The 20,142-nt window shown below is 33.0% G+C and overlaps 1 protein-coding gene across 1 annotated transcript in view; it reads left to right on the top strand.

Moving 5' to 3' along the window:
- The window catches only part of LOC133204740 (msx2-interacting protein-like), a 42,788-nt gene that overhangs the window by 6,122 nt on the left and 16,524 nt on the right, over window positions 1–20,142 (top strand). The window contains exons 2-12 of the mRNA XM_061340482.1: window positions 539–772; window positions 9,222–9,359; window positions 11,331–11,549; window positions 12,029–12,204; window positions 13,953–14,064; window positions 14,397–14,485; window positions 15,002–15,150; window positions 16,577–16,702; window positions 16,797–17,024; window positions 18,430–18,572; window positions 19,887–20,015. Of these exons, the coding sequence (XP_061196466.1) occupies window positions 539–772; window positions 9,222–9,359; window positions 11,331–11,549; window positions 12,029–12,204; window positions 13,953–14,064; window positions 14,397–14,485; window positions 15,002–15,150; window positions 16,577–16,702; window positions 16,797–17,024; window positions 18,430–18,572; window positions 19,887–20,015 (1,743 nt within the window). The remainder of the gene's footprint in view (window positions 1–538; window positions 773–9,221; window positions 9,360–11,330; window positions 11,550–12,028; window positions 12,205–13,952; window positions 14,065–14,396; window positions 14,486–15,001; window positions 15,151–16,576; window positions 16,703–16,796; window positions 17,025–18,429; window positions 18,573–19,886; window positions 20,016–20,142) is intronic.

Below are 20,142 nucleotides of genomic sequence, written 5' to 3' on the forward strand. Positions count from 1 at the left end.
TGCAGGGTTCAACTTTGATTAAATCATAGCTCTCTTAGGGCTAGATTTTGGTCCACAATATGAAATTAAAATTTTTCATAAAATTAAAATTAAAGAGGGAAATTAAAAACAAAAATCAGCTGATGAAGAACAGCAGGGTCAATGTGGCTCATGACCTATGGACCTCTTGTTAAATTTAAAATCAACTGTTTATTGGCACCAGTAAAGAAGTACTATATATCTATTGTTTTACCTGTTGCATCTTCACCCACTTTCAAAAGGATTTGGAGAAAAAAAACCAGCTTCAGGTTTTTCGTTAGATGTTCAAGTAGAGCCTTGGAAAGACAGCAGAAAAGCCACTCTATAAAGGAAAATCCGCTAGGAATAACCCCATGAAAATTTAATTTTAGCTAAAAATGCCCTCGCTTACATTATTTGTTGAGCCATTTTAAGATTTTTCTTTAAGTAACACATTGTCAACTGTTAAACTCCATTTTATTTGACTTTTTCAACCCAATGATTTGAAAAATGATTGTTTTTTTCTCTTTTTTTTTGATAGATATGGTAAAATTCAGAGTGTAAAATTGCATCACAGGGAAAATGAAGAAGGGTCCTCAGCGATTGTTGCATTTGGAGACATTAAATCGGCTTCCAAAGCTCATGGTGCTGAAAATAAAATAGACGGAAATGTTTTATCTACGGAATACAGTGAAGGGTCTGCTACCGGAAGTGCTGTAACAAGAACTGTCGAGCAAAGACCAGGCTACAGTAGACCATATAGTAGAAGCAAAGGGTAAGATATGTCAATGTTTTACTTTATTTCTGTTGTTTGTGTTGTCATGTTTGTCGCTGTCTTTCAGTGATCTAATATGAACTTTTTTTTCCAGAATAGTGTGTGCATTTAGTACACTAGTAAATTCAATTTTGTACAGGCTGGTAGTTATTTCATGTTTTCAGACCTGCAACTAGAAGATTTATATTTGTTTTTTTTTTTTTTTTTTTTTTTTTTTTTTTTTTTTTTTTTGCATTTATTTGAGGATTAATTAATACATAGTTTAAAAGGGAATTTATGAAATTGATTTGTTTTGTGTTGTGTTTCTATATCTATACTGGATTATTATGTGACATTCTGAGGAGGATGCTATTATTATGTGAAGGATTAGTCTCTTGAGCTTTCCAAATAGTCAAAGGTTTTACCATAGTGCCAACTGTTGGATGTGCTTTTGTTGGAATTAGCAATGGTATATACTTAAAAAATCAGTGGAATATCACACAAATGGTGCAATCAATTCAATCTGGATGTAACCATTTATACAAAACAGGATGGATTTTTATGTCATTTGGTTTTATTATTATGAGGGATATTAACACAGGATTAAGCTTTTATATGTATGTGTTTACTAATTTTTCTTGAGCAAGGTTTTAAAAACTTATGACAACTGATTGTGAGAAGAAACAATGGTATTTCTTCCTCAAGATATCTAAACCTAAGGAATTTATGTATTACAGGTATTATTTATTTTGTTTGTTTTTTTAAAACAAAATATCAATTGTTATAAGCTTTATGTTTTCTCTTTATGCCTTTGAAGCATCATCTAAGTGATGCAGTAGACATATGTTCTTTCAACTGCATACTTTCAAGCTCCTCAAAGGTTGCCAAATTTTACCACAGAGAATCTCTTCATTAAGTCTATCTCTCTTCCCAGTTACCATGGAGATAAAAGAAGAAATTCCAAATTGTTTAGAATTTCTGTATGTCTGGGCATCTGTTGAAAGCATTATTGGGTTGGCTGAAGTATATATTCAGAGCTTTTTATTAGATAATGGATCAGTGTAGGCTTAAAATCTACACTCAGGTGAAATTTTTAAGACAGATCTCATTGAAATCAGAAAATGTACACACACGCACAAAACTCGAAGTCCTCTTTTAGTACAGTCATAGTGAACATAGTTTCCTGATATGTAGAATAAGTAACTTAATTTACAAAGTATTTTAAACATCTGAGATGTGACCTTTTGTGACCTTTGGGATTGTTTTATTGCTGCATCTGTACATGATATAATAGCATTACACAATTTCCCTGCAGGCAGAATGATATGTGCTGTGCAACACTGTTGAACAGGTTTAGGTTTATGGCTGTTGAATAGAGGGTTGGATAAACAGAGGTAATTGCGAAACCACAGGACAAGGGACTATCTCAAAACTTACTGTGCAAAGGATAAGCTTATTTTGACACAGGATTGGGGTTCACTATAGCAAATTAGCAATATCTTTATCTCAGAACAATATGTATCACCAAATATTATACCATTTCTTAACTTTGAGGTTCAGTTTACTTTCTTAACTATTTCTCAGAGATAAATGGAAGAAGAATTTAGAACAAAAATTGACTTGGGCAGAAATTAACATTCCTATCCATAAATTTCTCTTAGGAAGTCATTATTTTAAATTAATTAATTTATTTATTAAGCTATTCTTATTAGTGTGCTTGTGTATTCAGAATCATTTTTTTGTGTGAATATAATCAGTCTTAAAATCAACAACACTGATGGTGCTGCATTATCGATACCAATTACATAATACTGTAAATGTATTTTATGTATAGCATATACAATATTTGGCGGAAATTGATTTTTGAACAAGTAAGCGTGGGTTTGATTCAGTGCATTTCTTAATGTTCTTATTTATGTGTATATCTCCAAGTCATTTAGCGTTGTACTTTAATTGGTGGAAATTGCTTTCCGCCAAAAGGCACTAAAAACAATACACAGCCAAATGTAATATGTTTACAGTATATACCTTTTTTTTTCTTTTAAAATACTTTTGCTTAATTTATTTTTTACTTTTGCTTAAACTTTTATATAAAGGTTCAGAAAAACTCATTTTCATTGGTTCAATTCATCATGTTCATAGTAATCCTCAACAACCAACATAGTTGACGAATCAGAGAATATTTTCAATCAGTATACCCGGTATATTAAACCTTTTTAAATGTGATTTTGTTTTTGTCCATGCAGAATCTAAACAATATTTTAAAATGACATGTACACAAGGAGAAGGCAGTATAGTCATGTATTTAGAGTTACTTTTGAATCAAAGAGTTCAGTATTGAAGACAAAGCATTAAACCTTTACATAATAGTGGCTCAATTTAAACTTTCAATAATTCAGCAATAAATAATATGCATTTCATATCAAATTGTCCATTAAATGTATTGCTTCTTTCAATTTGAGACTTGGTCTCTCAGTTTTTTATATGTATGATGTATTAATGACTAATGGGTAATGGATAAAGCTTATCATATTGGTAGTCTAGTGCCTTATTACTTTCTATATAAAAAGAAAAAAGATTTAGTATTCAGTTGATTGTCAAACTTTTGGTGGCGTTCAATTTGGTCAATCAGTCAATGGATGATGATGTCCCTTTTGACTACATTCAATTCTATCGAAGAATCGACAATGTCCCTTTTGGCTGCATTCAATATTCAATCAGTGGATAATGATGTCCCTTTTGATTACATAGGATTGATGATTTCAATTCACTCAATTGATTGATGGTGTCTCTCCATCTCTACTGCAGCAATTTAGTGAAGTCTGTTACAGTAGCTCTACTAGGGATGATGGATTCAAAGTATCTTATTGTATTTAAACTTTATTCAGTAGTAAATCAAGATGATGTGAAAAAAGGACACTTTCATTTTGACCAAATGTCCTTGACCTATGGCCTTGATTTATTAAACCTCCCCCCCCCCCCAAAAAAAAAACCCAAACATTCAGAAATTGATTTATGTTTTGTATGACCCATTCTGATCATTATCTAATATATTAATCATAAGTGTAAGTAAGGATGGCATTTTTTCAAATAACCAGTTGATTTTGCCTTGTCTTTCAACTTGAAAATTGGTAAATTAAAAAAAAAATTGTTAGATGATCCACTTTGCACATCATCCTCTAACCTCAAACATAGGCACAAGACATACATTTAGATGACATGTAAGATGCCACCACTGAAGACAAGTTCACCTTTGAATAGTTAAAAAAAAACCAAAAACCAAATCTCCATTATAATATATGTTCTATTTTCACATCATCTTCTAACTTCAAACATGATTACAAGATGTATATTAATTTAAGATGACATGTAAGATGCCACCACAGAAATTCACCTCTGAATGAACTGCCTTTAACTTCCTAAGGCCATCATTCTGAACTTGTGGCATAATGTGTTATTGATATATGTACATGAGACTTTGGAGTGGACTTATTAACTTCCTATATTTTTTTTTACATGTTTTAGTGAACTTGATCTTGGTTTAGTATTGTATAGTAGGCATTATAAATGAATGCATTTTCCTAAGATACATATTACACCGAGTATGTAGGTTTTGTGTGATTAGTATTTTGGTCATTAAATGGAGGCTGAATTTGTATGTACACTTGGAGTTTCAGTGTCCTAAAAGAATTGTTAAAAGATTATAAATATATACAAAAACAGAATTAACATACTTTCTAATAAATCATGGAATTGTGAAATATTTTTGTTTTCTGACATCATGTGAAATATTTTTGTTTTCTGACATCATGTGAAATATTTTTAATGTTTTCTCATTATCTCTACACTAAAAAAGGAAATATATGTCTTACTTTTGCATACAAATTTTAATGTCTCGGAATGTAAATTAAACATTAGTATGCGGATATAACACACCGCCCATGGTTGTACATGACCAAACTGTAAATATCTTGTGATGTAACTTTTTTCATAGCACATATTTACTAATAAAAATGAAAAGGACCCAAAAAGGTGACCATTTTGATGTCATCATATCAAATGACCAACCCATTTCATCATTTGAATCAGAATATTGTGCAATTCAAGTTTTAATATTATTGTTATGAGGATTTAAATAAAATGACATCTTCAGAGAGGACACAGATCTACAAAAACGTAAAAATTCCACTCAAAGAGACATCTAAGAACCTGCAGACTCTAAATTTAAGCAACAAAACATTTTCAAGAGATAGGATAGACATATAGTGCAACCTGTGGAGAGTTTCCATGTAATGAAAATTAACCAGATTTATAACCAAAACATTATCGTTGACACCTAAGCCAAAACCATTTTTGAGGTTTCTAAATGTTAAGGATGCTGCAGAGCAACTCCATGTACATTGGATAAGGACTTGGATGCAGTCATATAAGACTTTTGTTACTAGCTCAATCCTATACTTTCTTACATCATTTCTTTAATATAATGTTGTACACCATGTATTCTGTTTTCAACATAATTTCCAACAGTTTTTTTTTCTGTTTCCCTTGGCTTCTCCTGTGTATTTAACTTTTTTTTTTTAAATTTGTAGCTATACTTATTAAAATTTTATTATTTATGTGATATAAATGTCAAAGATATTTTTCTAAAGGTATATAGCAATGTCAAGTACAGTGTTGAATCAATGAGAAAGAATCATTGGAATATGTTATCAGTATCATAGTAAAATGGAGGACCACTCATTAGATCTTTTGATGTAAGGAAAGTGCATCAAACTCCTCCACATTCTTAAACTGGACATCATGATGAAGTGTACTGTCTTTGTGTCAAAGTTGTGTGCTGTTCTTAGTTTCTACAATGATGCACATTGCAGTGGTAAAATTTCCTTGAGCTTTTTTTGAACAATGGTTGTTACATAATGACACACCTGTTTCTTCAGAAGGGAAAAAAGCTGTTTATTCTTAGGGCTATAAATGGGCATGGAGACGCCAATCTGCATTGAGAGAGAGTGCACCTTACTCTCGTAAATTTTCTCACAAATGCAATATCATTCGAATATCTGTAGAACAGGTATTTTATAAATGCAATAACCAATCAGATTAAGAGTCTTCGTAAACACTGGGTAAACATTAGTCTTGTTCATTCAATAATTGTAATATACAATAAACATGACAAATACTGTAATTATGAACATATTTGTTGCAATATGCAAGTTTTAGAGAAGTGGGGGGTCTTTCACTCTCCAAACTTTCATAAAATCCGCATTTCAGCAAAATTTACGTGCTAGTCACAGTGAATGTGGTGTCTTAAAACATCGCAACGAATATATTTCTAAAGAAATGGGCGTGTCATGAGATGAGGTATACTGATATGCATATGTCAAAGTCTCCTGCCATCTTTCTGTCTGGCTGTTTTTGTAAACATTTTTTTTTTTTCAAAAAGTTACTCCCATACAGTTTTGATCTGATGTCAGTTTAACTTGGTACACAAATGGATTACTTCAAGTTACATATCAGTGGTTGATTTCAATGAACAGCGATGCCATTGTTACTTAAAACAGGAAAAACAAAGTGATATACAAGTAGACTTCACCAAGATACATGATTCTATATACTGTATGTGTACATAAATTGGCGTGTTCAAAATTTAGCGCAATCACTGGGTATGGAGTTGTTGGCGAAATCATGAATTAGTGCTATACATGTCCCTGTCGTATGTTGTACAATGTATTTATAAATGATTTCTTAGCGGTATTCATGATTAGCACATCAGTGTTTGCACCAAAGCTGATAAAATATGAAGCCCACTTTTTTAAGTACACATACAGTATCAGTTTTTTAGCTCACCTGAGCCGAAGGCTCAAGTGAGCTTTTCTGATCACATTTTGTCCGTCGTCCGTCCGTCCGCCTGTCCGTCCGTCTGTCTGTCTGTCCGTCCATCTGTAAACTTTTCACATTTTTGACTTCTTCTCAAGAACCACTGGGCCAATTTTGACCAAACTTGGTACAAAGCATCCTTGGGTGAAGGGGAATTTAAATTGTTAAAATGAAGGGCCAAGTCCCCTCACAAGGGGAGATAATCAAGAGAAGACAAAAATAGGGTGGGGTCATTAAAAAATCTTCTTCTCAAGAACCACAGGGCCAGTAAAGCTGAAACTTATATGGAAGCATCCTGGGGTAGTGTAGATTCTAAATTGTTCAAATCATGACCCCCGGGGGTAGGGCGGGGCCACAATGTGGAATCAATGTTTTACATAGAAATATATAGGAAAAATCTTTAAAAATCTTCTTCTCAAGAACCACTGAGCCAGAAAAGCTGAAACTTATGTGGAAGCATCCTGGGGTAGTGTAGATTTTAAATTGGTCAAATCATGGCCCCCGGGGGTAGGGCGGGGCCACAATAGGGAATCAAAGTTTTACGTTGAAATATATAGGCAAAATCTTTGAAAATCTTCTTTTTAAGAACCACTGGGCAAGAAAAGCTGAAACTTATGTGGAAGCATCCTTGGGTAGTGAAGATTCTAAATTGTTCAAATCATAGCCCCTGGGTGTAGGGCGGGGCCACAATAGGGAATCAAAGTTTTACATTGAAATATATAGGCAAAATCTTTGAAAATCTTCTTCTCAAGAACCACTGAGCCAGAAAAGCTGAAACTTATGTGGAAGCATCCTTGGGTAGTGTGTTCAAATCATGGCCCCTGGGGGTAGGGCGGGGCCACAATAGGGAATCAAAGTTTTACATTGAAATATATAGGCAAAAATCTTTGAAAATCTTCTTTTTAAGAACCACTGGGCCAGAAAAGCTGAAACTTATGTGGAAGCATCCTTTGGTAGTGAAGATTCTAAATTGTTCAAATCATAGCCCCTGGGTGTAGGGCGGGGCCACAATAGGGATCAAAGTTTTACATTGAAATATATAGGCAAAATCTTTGAAAATCTTCTTCTTAAGAACCACTGGGCCAGAAAAGCTGAAACTTATGTGGAAGCATCCTTGGGTATTGTTGATTCTAAATTGTTCAAATCATAGCCCCCAGGGGTAGGGCGGGGCCGCAATAAATATTACAAAGGGGAGGTCTTGTGAACAACAGCAGGGCAAAAGTAACTCAGGTGAGCGTTGTGGCCCATGGGCCTCTTGTGACATTGATGAACATTGTTGTCATGGATATTAAAAAATAAAAATTTCTGTGAAGTTCTTTCAAAATTTTACTCCTCCTGCTGTTTTGATTTCAATAAAACATGGTACACAGGTATACCACACCAAGGTTCACAATTTTCTTTATTGGCTTCTGATTTCAATGTCTATGAACAATGTTTTTGTGGTTACTAAAAACAGAATAATTATCCTTTCCAAATGATTCTCTTCCTAGTTTTTTTGTCTTATTTCAATACAACTTGGTAAAAAGGTAGACGACCTAGGTTCATAAATCAGATTTTTATAATTGGTGTTACATGTATTAAAAAAGAACATATGTAAAAATCCTTCAAAGTGGTACATACTCCTCTGAAAGTTTTGATTTTATTTCTTTAAAAAATTGGTACAACTTTAGAAAACATCAGGAAATAGAATTCTGTAGATAAATGTAAATGAAAGTTTTTCAAGTCAATTAAGGTTTAACTTTTCTTCTCCAAAATTTTCAGAGCCATTGAGCTACAATTTCGACCAAGATTTCTGATTCATGGATACATTATTGATCAGAAATGATTTCTCTTTTGCAACATTAATTTTAATGTATTTTTATTTGAATTTTACTGTTAAAACGGTAGTATAGCTCTATTAAAATCCAATCTTGGCAAAAAGACAAAGAGGGTAAAATGTGGAACAAATTGATCTCCTCTTTCCACCATCTGCATTGATGGGAATAGAACAAATTATAGTTACTATACATACATGGATAACACAAAAGCATGAATTCAAATCAAATAATGTGTTTCAGAAACTTGTAGCATTTAAACTGCCATTTGAAGTTGCTTTGAAAAGGAAAAATCATTTTTTCCCCCCAGTTTATTCATGTGTTAAAAAGTGTTGGAATATTTGATTTTCAAATTAGAAAATGGTCATTGTCTGCTAAGTTCTTTGCCTTGAACAATGTGTTTTAAATCAGTTTCTGAAGATGAATAAATTTACCCAGTTTATATGGGTCATGGTGAAAAGAGCAAACATATAAAGGTGGAATGCCTTGGTTGTTTTTTTTTTAATTTTTTTTTTCTCAGATGATCGTGATCAATCAGTAACATATACCTAAGTATGGTATTAAGATCATGTTCATGTCTTTTGTCACAGTAGTATTTCTATGTGTGGGTGATTTCAACTTTACAAAAGGTTTCTGTATGCTTTTCAAAAAAACACTTTAAAAAGTGAGAGAGGGACTGCTGAGGCCAGTAGACATCTTGTGGAAGATTTCTATTTGATAAAGTAATAAAATTAATAGGTAAATAGAGAACTTGAAAATGATGATGATTTATGATTTTGCAGGTCTGAAGAGGGTGAATCTTTTGATTCATACTATGGCAGCAGTAGATACTCGGGCAGTTACGGAGAGGAAATATACAATAGAGGCAGACCAAGAGAAAGATTTTCTGGAAGAGGAACATTCAAATCTTATGATACTAGGTATAAAATACACTCTCAAACATCAATATTCTGAATACCATGATTATGAGGAGCTGGAAATCTCAACCACTTTTTCTTTATGTATTTTAACTTTGTTATCTCGAATTTTTGGATATCTAGAACTTTCTTTCATGGTCCAATCAATGTCAAGATAACAATACAGTGGCGCCTCGTTAATCCGGACGCCTCCGTCCCCAACGAAATCGTCCGGATAAATGAATCGTCCGGATAAGTGAATCACTTCTTAAAAGACGTACGTACCCTCTCAAAGCATGTACATATGAACACAGTGGTATCAAATGTGAAGGCAAAGAAAATTTTACCTTGACTTATTGATTTTATTTTTATAGTTTTAAAAGAAATAATTAATATTTAAAAAAGAAAAAAATATTAAAAAGTAATTTACACGATTAAAAATGGGTAGGCAATTTTATGTTGAGACTTCCTTTTCTAACACAGGAAAGTTTACTCGCCTTCTACTTGACGTGTAGTTACATGAGCTGACCAAATTTTGATCTGCTACTGTTTTATTTCGGCACATTTTTTATTTATTTATTCAAGCTCATATTGAGCAGAACTGTTCATTATCACCATTGAGAATGTTCAAATGACTAACCGCGTAGATTCACTACATAGGGAAGTAAGTAACTAAACACTGTAATCAGTGTACGTATTGCAAACATTCAATGTAAACACAAGCCATATTCAGGATTTTCAATATTTTTCTATAAACTCTAAGTTATATACCTTGAAAAAACGTGATCGACATTTATAACTAACGCCAGTTACGTATTTCTTAGTGCATTAAATAGAAATATATTTTCTTGAATTATGTATATTAATGAATCGTCTCATGAAAAGAAAAAAAAACGTTTCAAATAATGTACGTTTTGAGAATTGGAAAATCGTATTTTGATAAACTTACGCAACTCAATACCACAACGAAATCTTGTGATTTATTATTCAGTAAAAAAAATTATGTAACAACTCTCAAAATTCTCATAAATTTATATACCGTTATCAATTTATTCTATTCTGAACGGATTTATTTTTAATTAATGCACAGTATAAGCTAAATTCTTTATAATATAAAAGACGTGTGTTTTATCTGAGGTAAACACACGCTAATTATAGACGCTATTGTTTAGAGGTCACAGGTAACCGCCTTCAAACTGACTCCACGGACAATGTTTTTACAATAATTATCACTACTGCAAGAAAGGTGTGAAAAGTCGTTCCTCGAAAAATTACCGTCCGTATAAACGAATCATTTTTCAATGAAATATTACGTTTTGTAGTAGAAATTGACCGTCCGGATCCGGAACGCGAATTTCCGGATTAATGAGACAGAATAACGTGGAAAAAATCGGTTCCCAGAAAATATCGTCCGGAAGGTGAAGCGTCCGGATTATTGGCGTCCGGATTACCGCGGCGCCACTGTATCTGACTCTATACTACTGTAAAAGTGGAACACATTGCGATGCTTTTAATTCCACTATGTTTGCGATCAATAAATTTTCAACGAACAAACACTCGGCAATCTTGAATTTTGTTCACAAATCAGTGTTGTATTTATGTATCAAATACAAGTAGGTTCCATACACCAAAAAACTGTATTCATTTTCCATATTGGTAAAATTGTTAACCATTGATAGTCATTTGGAAATGCCAGGTTAATAAAATGGCTGAGTTAGTTTCTTAAAATAATTCACCATAACTTTGTTTTCAACGAATATTTTTTGAATTATAAATATCTATAAATGAGACAATCAGTGTCCGCAAAATTAAAACCACATGAAATGTTCAAACATAGAAAATCATGAAATATTACACATGTGGAATTAAAGACATTTACAGTATATTTTTTCATCTTAATTGCATTTGATATTCTTTTCAATGTAAACTATTGGAAATATTTGAAAGATGGTATTTTTTTTTATCAGTACAAGAGGTTTGAATGTTTGTTTCTAGGGGTGGATTTCATGGACGAGTCAAGTCAGTAGATCAGTCATCTCAAGATGGGTTTGAGAAACCGAAGGTCCCTCAATCCCCTGCCCATTCTACATCACACAGCGGCAGCCGACACAGTAGTAAATATAAGAAGAAAAAGCAGGTGTCAAGATCAGGCAGTCAGAGCAGCAGCAGTAGTAGTTCTAGTAACTCCACATCAAGCAGTGCTTCACGGTCTAGGTTAGGATTATTAATTAATATTAAGATATTAATAATTCTCCAGTTACTGTGATTGAGATTTAATTTTTACCCATTTTCCTTGTGGCTTGTGAAGATCTAGATTCAAGGGCACAAAGCACTGACGTCATGTCTGAACTCTGATATGCAACTCTCTGTAATTGAAGAATGTTTTGGGCAGACTCTTTATCTCGCTATTTGTGTGTGTGGGTGGTACAAAACCAAGTCAATGCTACAGGAAAATTAACATTGTTCAACAAGGCAGATTGCAGTGTAGAATAAAATTCTATTAGTTTAATATAATTAGTTTAATATTGAATTAAATTGGTAATCAAAGAGAAATTGATATTAGTATTCAGAATTTTTCTTTTATGTGCTAGGGTTAAGGGCACAAACATTATGTCTCAGAAAGGATTAAAAAGAATTTGAAAACCATAGGTGCATCACAGTATCTCACACAGAATTTGTTTTATTTTTTTTAGCAGTAGAAGTTCTAGTCGATGTAGTGCTTCTCGAGCCAATGCTTTGCCCGCAGTGGTGAAAACCAGCTACCGGACAGAATCCCAAGAGTCCAACAACAGTGACAAGACAGGAGCAAATGACGATGACAAGCGTCCTAGAGGAATCATCATTCATCATTTACCAATGAGATCTACAGGTCTGTAGCTCTGAACTTTAATGCTTCAGATACTTTTTAGCTCACCCAAGATAAAGGGTAAAGCAACCTTTTCTGATTAAGGCGTGTTGGGCATCAGTGTGTGTGGTGCAGTCTACAAACTTGTACATTTTCATTTTCTCCAGATCCACAGGTCAGTTTGAACCATATTTGCCAAAAAAAAACATCTTTAGGTGTAGCAATAAAAAATAATGTGGAATCATTTAATGTACAAGGATAAACAAGTTGTCCAATTGCCTGGAACAAGTAAAATCAATGTGTGGGCTATTTCCTTTTTACAATTTCGTGCCGTTTTGCTTGTATGAAAATAAAGAAATTATCAAATTACAAAAAATAAATGTCAGCAATTTTTCTTTCCTCGCAAAAGTGTTTACGGTAATTAAATTGATGAAAGCATGGTCATTGGTTTTTTTTTTAAGGGGAGGGACCACAAGAAAGGTTTTCATTCATCTACATATTGTCAGAAAGAGACTATGATTCAGGTGATCAGTGAGGCCCATGAGCCTTAAGTCATTCTGAAAGGTTATAAACTGTGTTTTTTCGGGGGTTTATTTTTTTTCATGGGATGCCCATTCAAGAGGTGCAATTATAAGTATTGATTATCAATGGTATAGTGTAGTTTGTTAGTATTTCCTTGTAAAATCACTTGAGATAATGATCTAGGGACGTATTACCATCTTTTTTGCATGTTATTATACTTTGTCAGTTCATGCACATTTAACACATTTTGGTCTTTTTGTACCCAGAATTGTAAAGCAAAATCAACTTAAGTTGGCACAAGTGCATAAAGGAAATTTTGTCCCAATGAGGGATTATTTTCTCTCAAAGGGTTGTATTTTAAAATATTATTGAAGGTGAGGTGGTTCATTTAAACTTTCTGTCTGTTGTTGAACTAAGCAAGAAATGACAAAGCTACATAGAAATCTCCTTATCTTCTATAGATTTACCAGTGTATTCAAACCATGGCCTTTATGGGCATGATAAGAAGTTCAAACTTTAAAGTAGAAGTATGCAATGGAAATCCTTTTAAATTCAAATTCAAATTTTGCATTATTGTGCAGGTATTAAAATGAAGTGTTGATCTTCGTTTCAGGCCAGTTTGGGGGCAACAGAAGGGGTCAAAACATTGTCATTTATCTCTTAAATCTTTCTTCCCAATAGTCAGTTTTAATATACAAGGTTTTTGGAATAGAATCAAGTTTGTTTAAGCCATACCAATAGTCCTTTGAATAAACCACAATAGGAGATACCTGAATTTTAAAATCAGTCTTCTTTGTAAGATGTAGATGTAGGTCATAAATCATACAGTTTGTTGGACTTATATGCAAGCAATTATGTGTATCATGTATATTCAACTATTTGGTTATTTGAATGTTTAAAGGGAAGGGGTTGGGGTGGGTGCTATCTGTAAACTGTAATATACTGTACCAATAATGCTTTATTGCCAGGAAGATTTTCTCCCTCTCAACTTCAAACTTATTATTTTAGTAGTAGAACAAAATTTATATTACATAGAGACAAGTTTTCCTATCATATTGTATCTTAGCTATACTATTGTTTGGTATACAAATAAATATTGGAAATCTGTACAGTTTGATAATTGAGGAAATTCATAGGAATGATATTCATATCATGTGGCTTGCAAAGAAAGTCCATAGAAGGATGGTGCACAGTGATACTACAATAAAATACTGTAATAACAACTTAAAATCATGTTTTTGCACTTCCAGATACAAGTTTGAGAGATGGACTATTTCATGAATACAAGAAATATGGAAAAGTCAATGCTGTCCTAGTTGCAGGAGTGGGAGATGACAGATATGCAGTTGTCAGTTTTAGAAAGTAAGAGAATTGTCAGTGACAGTGGGTTTTAGCTTTAGTGGCAGGTACCGAAGCTGCAGAATCAATATTGATGTAAGTTCTGCCATAAGGTAGGGAATTATTGGACTCGATCTCGACACCGGTTATAGTAGGTGTTTCAGAAAGGGATTGGTTAGATGTATAGAAAATTGGTGTATTGCAGAAAAGAATGAAATATTCTGTAAGACTGTGTTAATGTTACATGGATCTTGCCAGTAGATATGAGGAATTGGATGTGTATTGACAAGCTTTAGATGGATGGAGTAATCCGATATCTGTGACAGTAGCCATATTGACGGTGTTTCTCGTTGTAGGCCTGAGGATGCAATCAAGGCATTATCAGCATCACAGGATAAAGTCTTCTTTGGGTCCAAAATAAAAGTGGCACAGCATGAGGGGATAGGTAAGTTTCATATCCCAGGAAACTAAAAAAGAGAAATGTATCAAGTATTGTAAATCAAAATGACATCATAGACTGAACATGGATTTTCTTGTGTAATGCACCACTATGATTCATTGTGATGCAGTGCTGAGCCACAGATTTCAATATTGTGTATATTAGTGCAAAATCGAAGTTGTAAAAATAGCTGTTTATTACTAGGCCACCTGAACCAGACGTGTTTTTGGATTAAATTTATTGTCTGTCTTTTATGTTGTTTTCACATTTTGGTCATTTTCTTAAAGAAATACTACTGGTAATCCAATCCAGTCTGAATTTGTGCAAAATGTTTCTGGATACCATTAACTTGTGGTATACCTGAGATACTGTTTCATAATTAAACAGGGTAGCTTTTTAGGTATTGATACCTGTGAGGTGTTAATTTATTCATTTTCTAAGATTCATTGCAGAGGGACTTCATCATTGGAACTATGTCTGTTCTTGCATTAAAAATTAATGTGTATTTTTTTAATATTACAGAAGTAGATGACAATGAGTTTCGTCCTCCTGAGGCTGAGCTGGATGAACATCATCCCAAAGCCACTCGCACTTTGTTTGTGGGCAACTTGGAAAAAGATATATCAAACCAGGAACTTAGAGAAAGGTTTCTGAAATATGGAGACATACTTGTGAGTATGAATTGAAGTTGATATTTCAGATACAGCACATACAATACTTGGAAATCTATTCTTTCTTCTTAGATACTTCCTTGCTTGTGCAGTCACTGTCCAATTGGGCACATTGCAAACACCAGCTTTATTCCTCCAATTTACTTGAATATTTATGGATTAAGATAATGTTGTGGTTGACTCACTGTGTTTTCTTTTACCATAACAAAGTTTTATGTACACAACTTTACAGTGTATCATAATAAGGACTAAATAATCTTACATAATGGAATAGCTGTATTAAACTATTCATTCTATTTATCACCAGCTTCAAATCTTGTTCATTTGAAAAGTGGAAGACACCTTTATTTAATAGTGTGTATGTATACACACTTTGGTTTGTCAACAACATTACAGGACTGGCACATTTAGTCACACACAGCTCAGGTTCTTTATATACATGTCTGTAGAATTAAATACTGATAAGAATGAAACAATGCAGTATTGTTTAAATGTTGTTACCAGATTACTTAAAGTGTGAAGTAAAGTTGTGAATAATCAGGCAGCCTTTATGTTTATGAATATGAGGCTTTATCTGTAATCTCTACTTCTTTAGCTGATTTCCTACTTTTGCATCATTTTCCAATTTGGTTATATTGATCCCTATTGAATGTTGAATGCCAATTATATTGATATTTTGAAATGTGAATAAAATATTCTGGATTACAGTGAATTATTCAGAACAATAAGTGCTATAACCACTGTTAGGATTTTGACCGTGAAAAAAAAATTGTAAATATGAATTTAAACATGAAAGTAATTCATTTCTTCATAATCTCATTAATGCGTATTATTTAATATGTTACACCTGTGTGATTTATGACACCATGGAAGGCAAAAAGTAATCATTCTACATTAAAATATTACATTACACAGCTGTTTTCCTTTTATAACTCCATATAAATAACTCACATTTCTTCAGTCATTGCAAAAATTATGTCTCAATGATAGATTGTTTGAGAAAATAGAATTTAAAAAACCAAGTTTTAATACATCAAAATGGTGAAAATATATACATATAGACATTTAGTGATCAGTCTTTGGAAGTGTGTTTTACAATTTCCAAAATGGTAGTTTTTTTTTTTCTTTTTTTTTTTTTTACTTTGTATGCACATCTTTGTAATTTATGATAATGTACAATTCAAAAATCTTATGCTTAATTGTGCAATGGTTATGGTAAAAGAGCTGAGAATGACTGAATCTGTTCAACTGAAATACTATTTACTCTGAATTAGCACTCTGTCAATGTTAGGTTAGAGAGGTTTGATTGTAATATCTGTTATAGGTAGAGCTTGAACAATAAGTATCCAGTTGTGCATTTTACTCTTTCATGTTATGTTTGTGCCTTTAAACTTGGATGATCCATTTCTTCCGTTGATCTTTGCAGGACATTGATGTGAAGAGACAAGGGGCTGTATCAGCATATGCCTTTGTACAGTTCACTGACATCCGTAGTGTTGTTAAAGTTCTTAGGGAGATGGAAGGAGAAGTATGGGGCTCCATGAAACTCAAGGTATGAACTTTTAGAAAGTACTTTAATTCATTTTAGTTTTAAGCTGCTGATAGAAATTATGTGTTTAAAAAAAATCGCATTTTATTTTACACAGCTGGGATTTGGAAAAAGTATGCCAACAAACTGTGTATGGCTTGATAATGTGGATCAAACAGTCCAGGAAAACTTTTTAAGCCGACAGTTTGGTCGTTATGGACAGGTTACTCATGGAATTATTGACAGAATAAAAGGAAAAGCTCTGGTCTACTTTACCAATGCTGAACAAGCACAGTATGCACTTGTGGAGATGAGGAACAGAATACTTAATAACAAGAAAATAATGGTGAGATTCTTAGTTATACATCTGTCTTTAGATGAATGTTTTATTATATGGCTCTGTGTGCTTGTGTATTCGTCCATCTGTGGACAATTTAGGGTTTTTTAGCTCACCTGATCAAAGGCTCAAGTGAGCTTTTCTGAGTGAAATATTTCCATTGTCTGTCATTGTTTTTGTTGTCATAAACTTTTAACAATTTCGTCTCCTCCTCCAGAAACATTGGGCCATTTTCAATCAAAACTGGCACAGAGTATCTTTAGGTGAAGGGGATACAAAAAGGGGCACACCTTTTTGGAGGCCAAAAAACATTGGGGCCAAAATAGAGAATCAAAGAAAAAATCTTATAAAGAACAGCATGGTTATGATTATTAGCCATTGCATTTATTAGTTATTGCAAAATATGCAAGCATTTTTCAGGCAGTTTAGATTCAAGTTTGTTCAATCATGGCCCCTAGGAGTAGGGTGGGGGAAATGTTCTGATGAACAGCAGGGCAAAGGTTACTTGGATGAGTGTTATGGCCCATGGGCCTCTTATTTTGTATGCTGTGAGGTATCATCTGAAGACATGAAATTTTACTCCAGAAGGATGTGGTATAGTTTACAATGGATTAAATCTGAAGACACAAAATTCTACATAAATATTTTTAGTTTCCATGAAAAAAATAATATATGAAATTCTTTTTAAATGCAATTCCCTCACAATTTTTGCATGATTTCTGAGAATCTTGGTTCACAAGTGCTAAGTAGATAGACAAAATACATTATTAAGCTTTTTCCTGGATGAGAGATTTCTTTTTTTATCTTCTCACATTCTGTGTTTACCCAGTTCAGTATACAGCTTGGACATTTGGCAGTAGATATACAGAGGCAGATGTTTGTGCAGATTAGTTGATAATCAGTCAGATGTATACCACAGCCTTTTTAGGGCCATACCAATGTGACTAATTTATACACTTTTTTGTGAAAAGAAGAAATATGTTTGAACTCGGAACACATATTAAATCTTTCTATTCAACCCTATGTAGTGTAGATATTTTCAGCTTGAAAAAAAAACATTGTTGATCTCAGTTGGTCTGATATGTTGAAGACCTCTGATATGATAGTTTAGTACCAGTTAATATTGGTGTAATTAAATAATACATTTCTATCACATTGTTTTTCCTTTTCAATCAGCAAATCAAATTGATTCAGAAATTGGAAATGACATAAAAGAATAAATTTTTAGATGCAGATATGGTTTTTAATTTCATGATATTAAGAGTCTAATGATGTATCTTTAATGTATATGAAGTTCATCGGAAAGCCATTGGACAAAAGGTGCTAATGAAATGAACATGACTGATCTTAAGTCATTATCACCTTGAGTTGCAGGGCTTAGTCTCTGGTAAAATTTTTATTGATCTGTTTTCAGATTGACTTTGCCAGCAGAGACTGCCAGGCAGAATTTTATGAACAGATGGAGAAGAATGGACAACTAAAGGCTGGTCTTCGTCCTGATGAAAGGAGGGGATGGATGTACAATCGACAGACAGCAGAAGGCCAGTGGGAAGCAAGGTAGATTAAAAACTGAAGTTTGACTTTGACAATTTTTTTTTTCATAGTCGCTGGTGCTTTTTTTTTTCATTGTGGAGAAATTTATTAGTTTCAGTTGTTGATTTATAAATGATGAGGATTCCATGTTGATATCTAATTTGATGTGATTTAAATACCGTCCTAAACTTTTTAAAAAACTTGAAAATTTAGTTCAAATAAGTTGAAAATTTTGCATTTTGTTTTAGCCTTATGGTTTAAAAGGATCTTTTTATAGATTGAAATTTTCAAATTTCCTAATTGATGTTGTACATCTCCTCTATAAAAGACTATATTAAATACTGGTAGCTAACTTGGCAATTTTGTAAAGTGATATGGTCCGTATATTTTATGTAATTTTAGTTGAAAACATAGTTGACTTATTAAAAAGAATGACTTCATTGGGAAATTACCTTGAATAACTTTATGTAACATCCCTTCAACAGCTAGAGGAAAATTCAATGAAAACACTTTAGTGTAACAGCAAGGAAACCTGTTTTAAATTCCACTGATGCTGGAATTTATGTACATTAAAGTACTCTACCCATTTAGATCATATATTAAAACAGTTGTAGTTGTAGTAAATCACATTTTAGTAAAACTTGATTTATGATTAAAATACTTTCAGTGACATAGCTCTATGAATCACTTGAAATGGATAAACAATGCTGCTATGGTTACATGTACAAGAAAAAGAAATATCTGATAAATTCTTCATTCTACTCCCACAGTTTTGGCCTGATTCCTATGAAACTTGATATACACATAAATACTTATTCTTTGTATTGATTCTTAATAAGGCTCCCACAAAGAATTGAGGAGGCAAAATGTAATGACGTTTCTATCTGTCCATCCACAAGATTTGCTATGTTTCAGTGACAGTTTAAGACATACTTGTTTCTGTGTCATTTGGATGGGAGTTGGGGTGGTGGGATAGATTCCTTACTTCATAAGAATCAAAATCAACAAAAAGAAAGGGGACTTCCGAAAATTGTCCTATTACAAATTTGGTAAAAAAGATGATAATAAGTTGTGGTGAATTTCATGGGATTAAATCATCTTGCTTACTGCAGAAGACAAGGAGCAAAATTATTATCTGTCTTATTAAGATTAATTAACACATGTCTGACTGCTGTTGAATCTCCTTCAAACCCAATGTAATATTAAAATGAGACATTGCGTAATATGTAATCTTTCAAGTTGTTTGTATTGATTTTGTTTTTAAATATCATATTCTAATCTTTAACAACTTTCTTTTGATTGTTGCTTTTTAAAATCTTAATCCAATATGCTTTACAGTTATGACAACAGACCTGCAAACTTCTTCAAATTCAGTCCTGGGTTCAGAGGTAGAGGTTCAAGGACAGCTGGTCGTGGAGGAAGTCGGGGATACAAAGAAGAATTCTCAGATGAGTACAGGAGAACGAGGTAACCCATACACTACCATACTGGTATTCTTTCTCATCACATTGATAGATGTATTAGTTTATGTAGGAAATATTATGAAAGAATCTTAGAATTTTTAAGAATGGTATTGTTTTTAAAGCATCTACAT

Source organism: Saccostrea echinata, unplaced genomic scaffold, assembly GCF_033153115.1.
Source record: "Saccostrea echinata isolate AGI-Se365-2 ecotype Australia unplaced genomic scaffold, CSIRO_AGI_Sech_v1 ptg000054l, whole genome shotgun sequence".
Classification (NCBI taxonomy): Eukaryota; Metazoa; Mollusca; class Bivalvia; order Ostreida; family Ostreidae; genus Saccostrea; species Saccostrea echinata.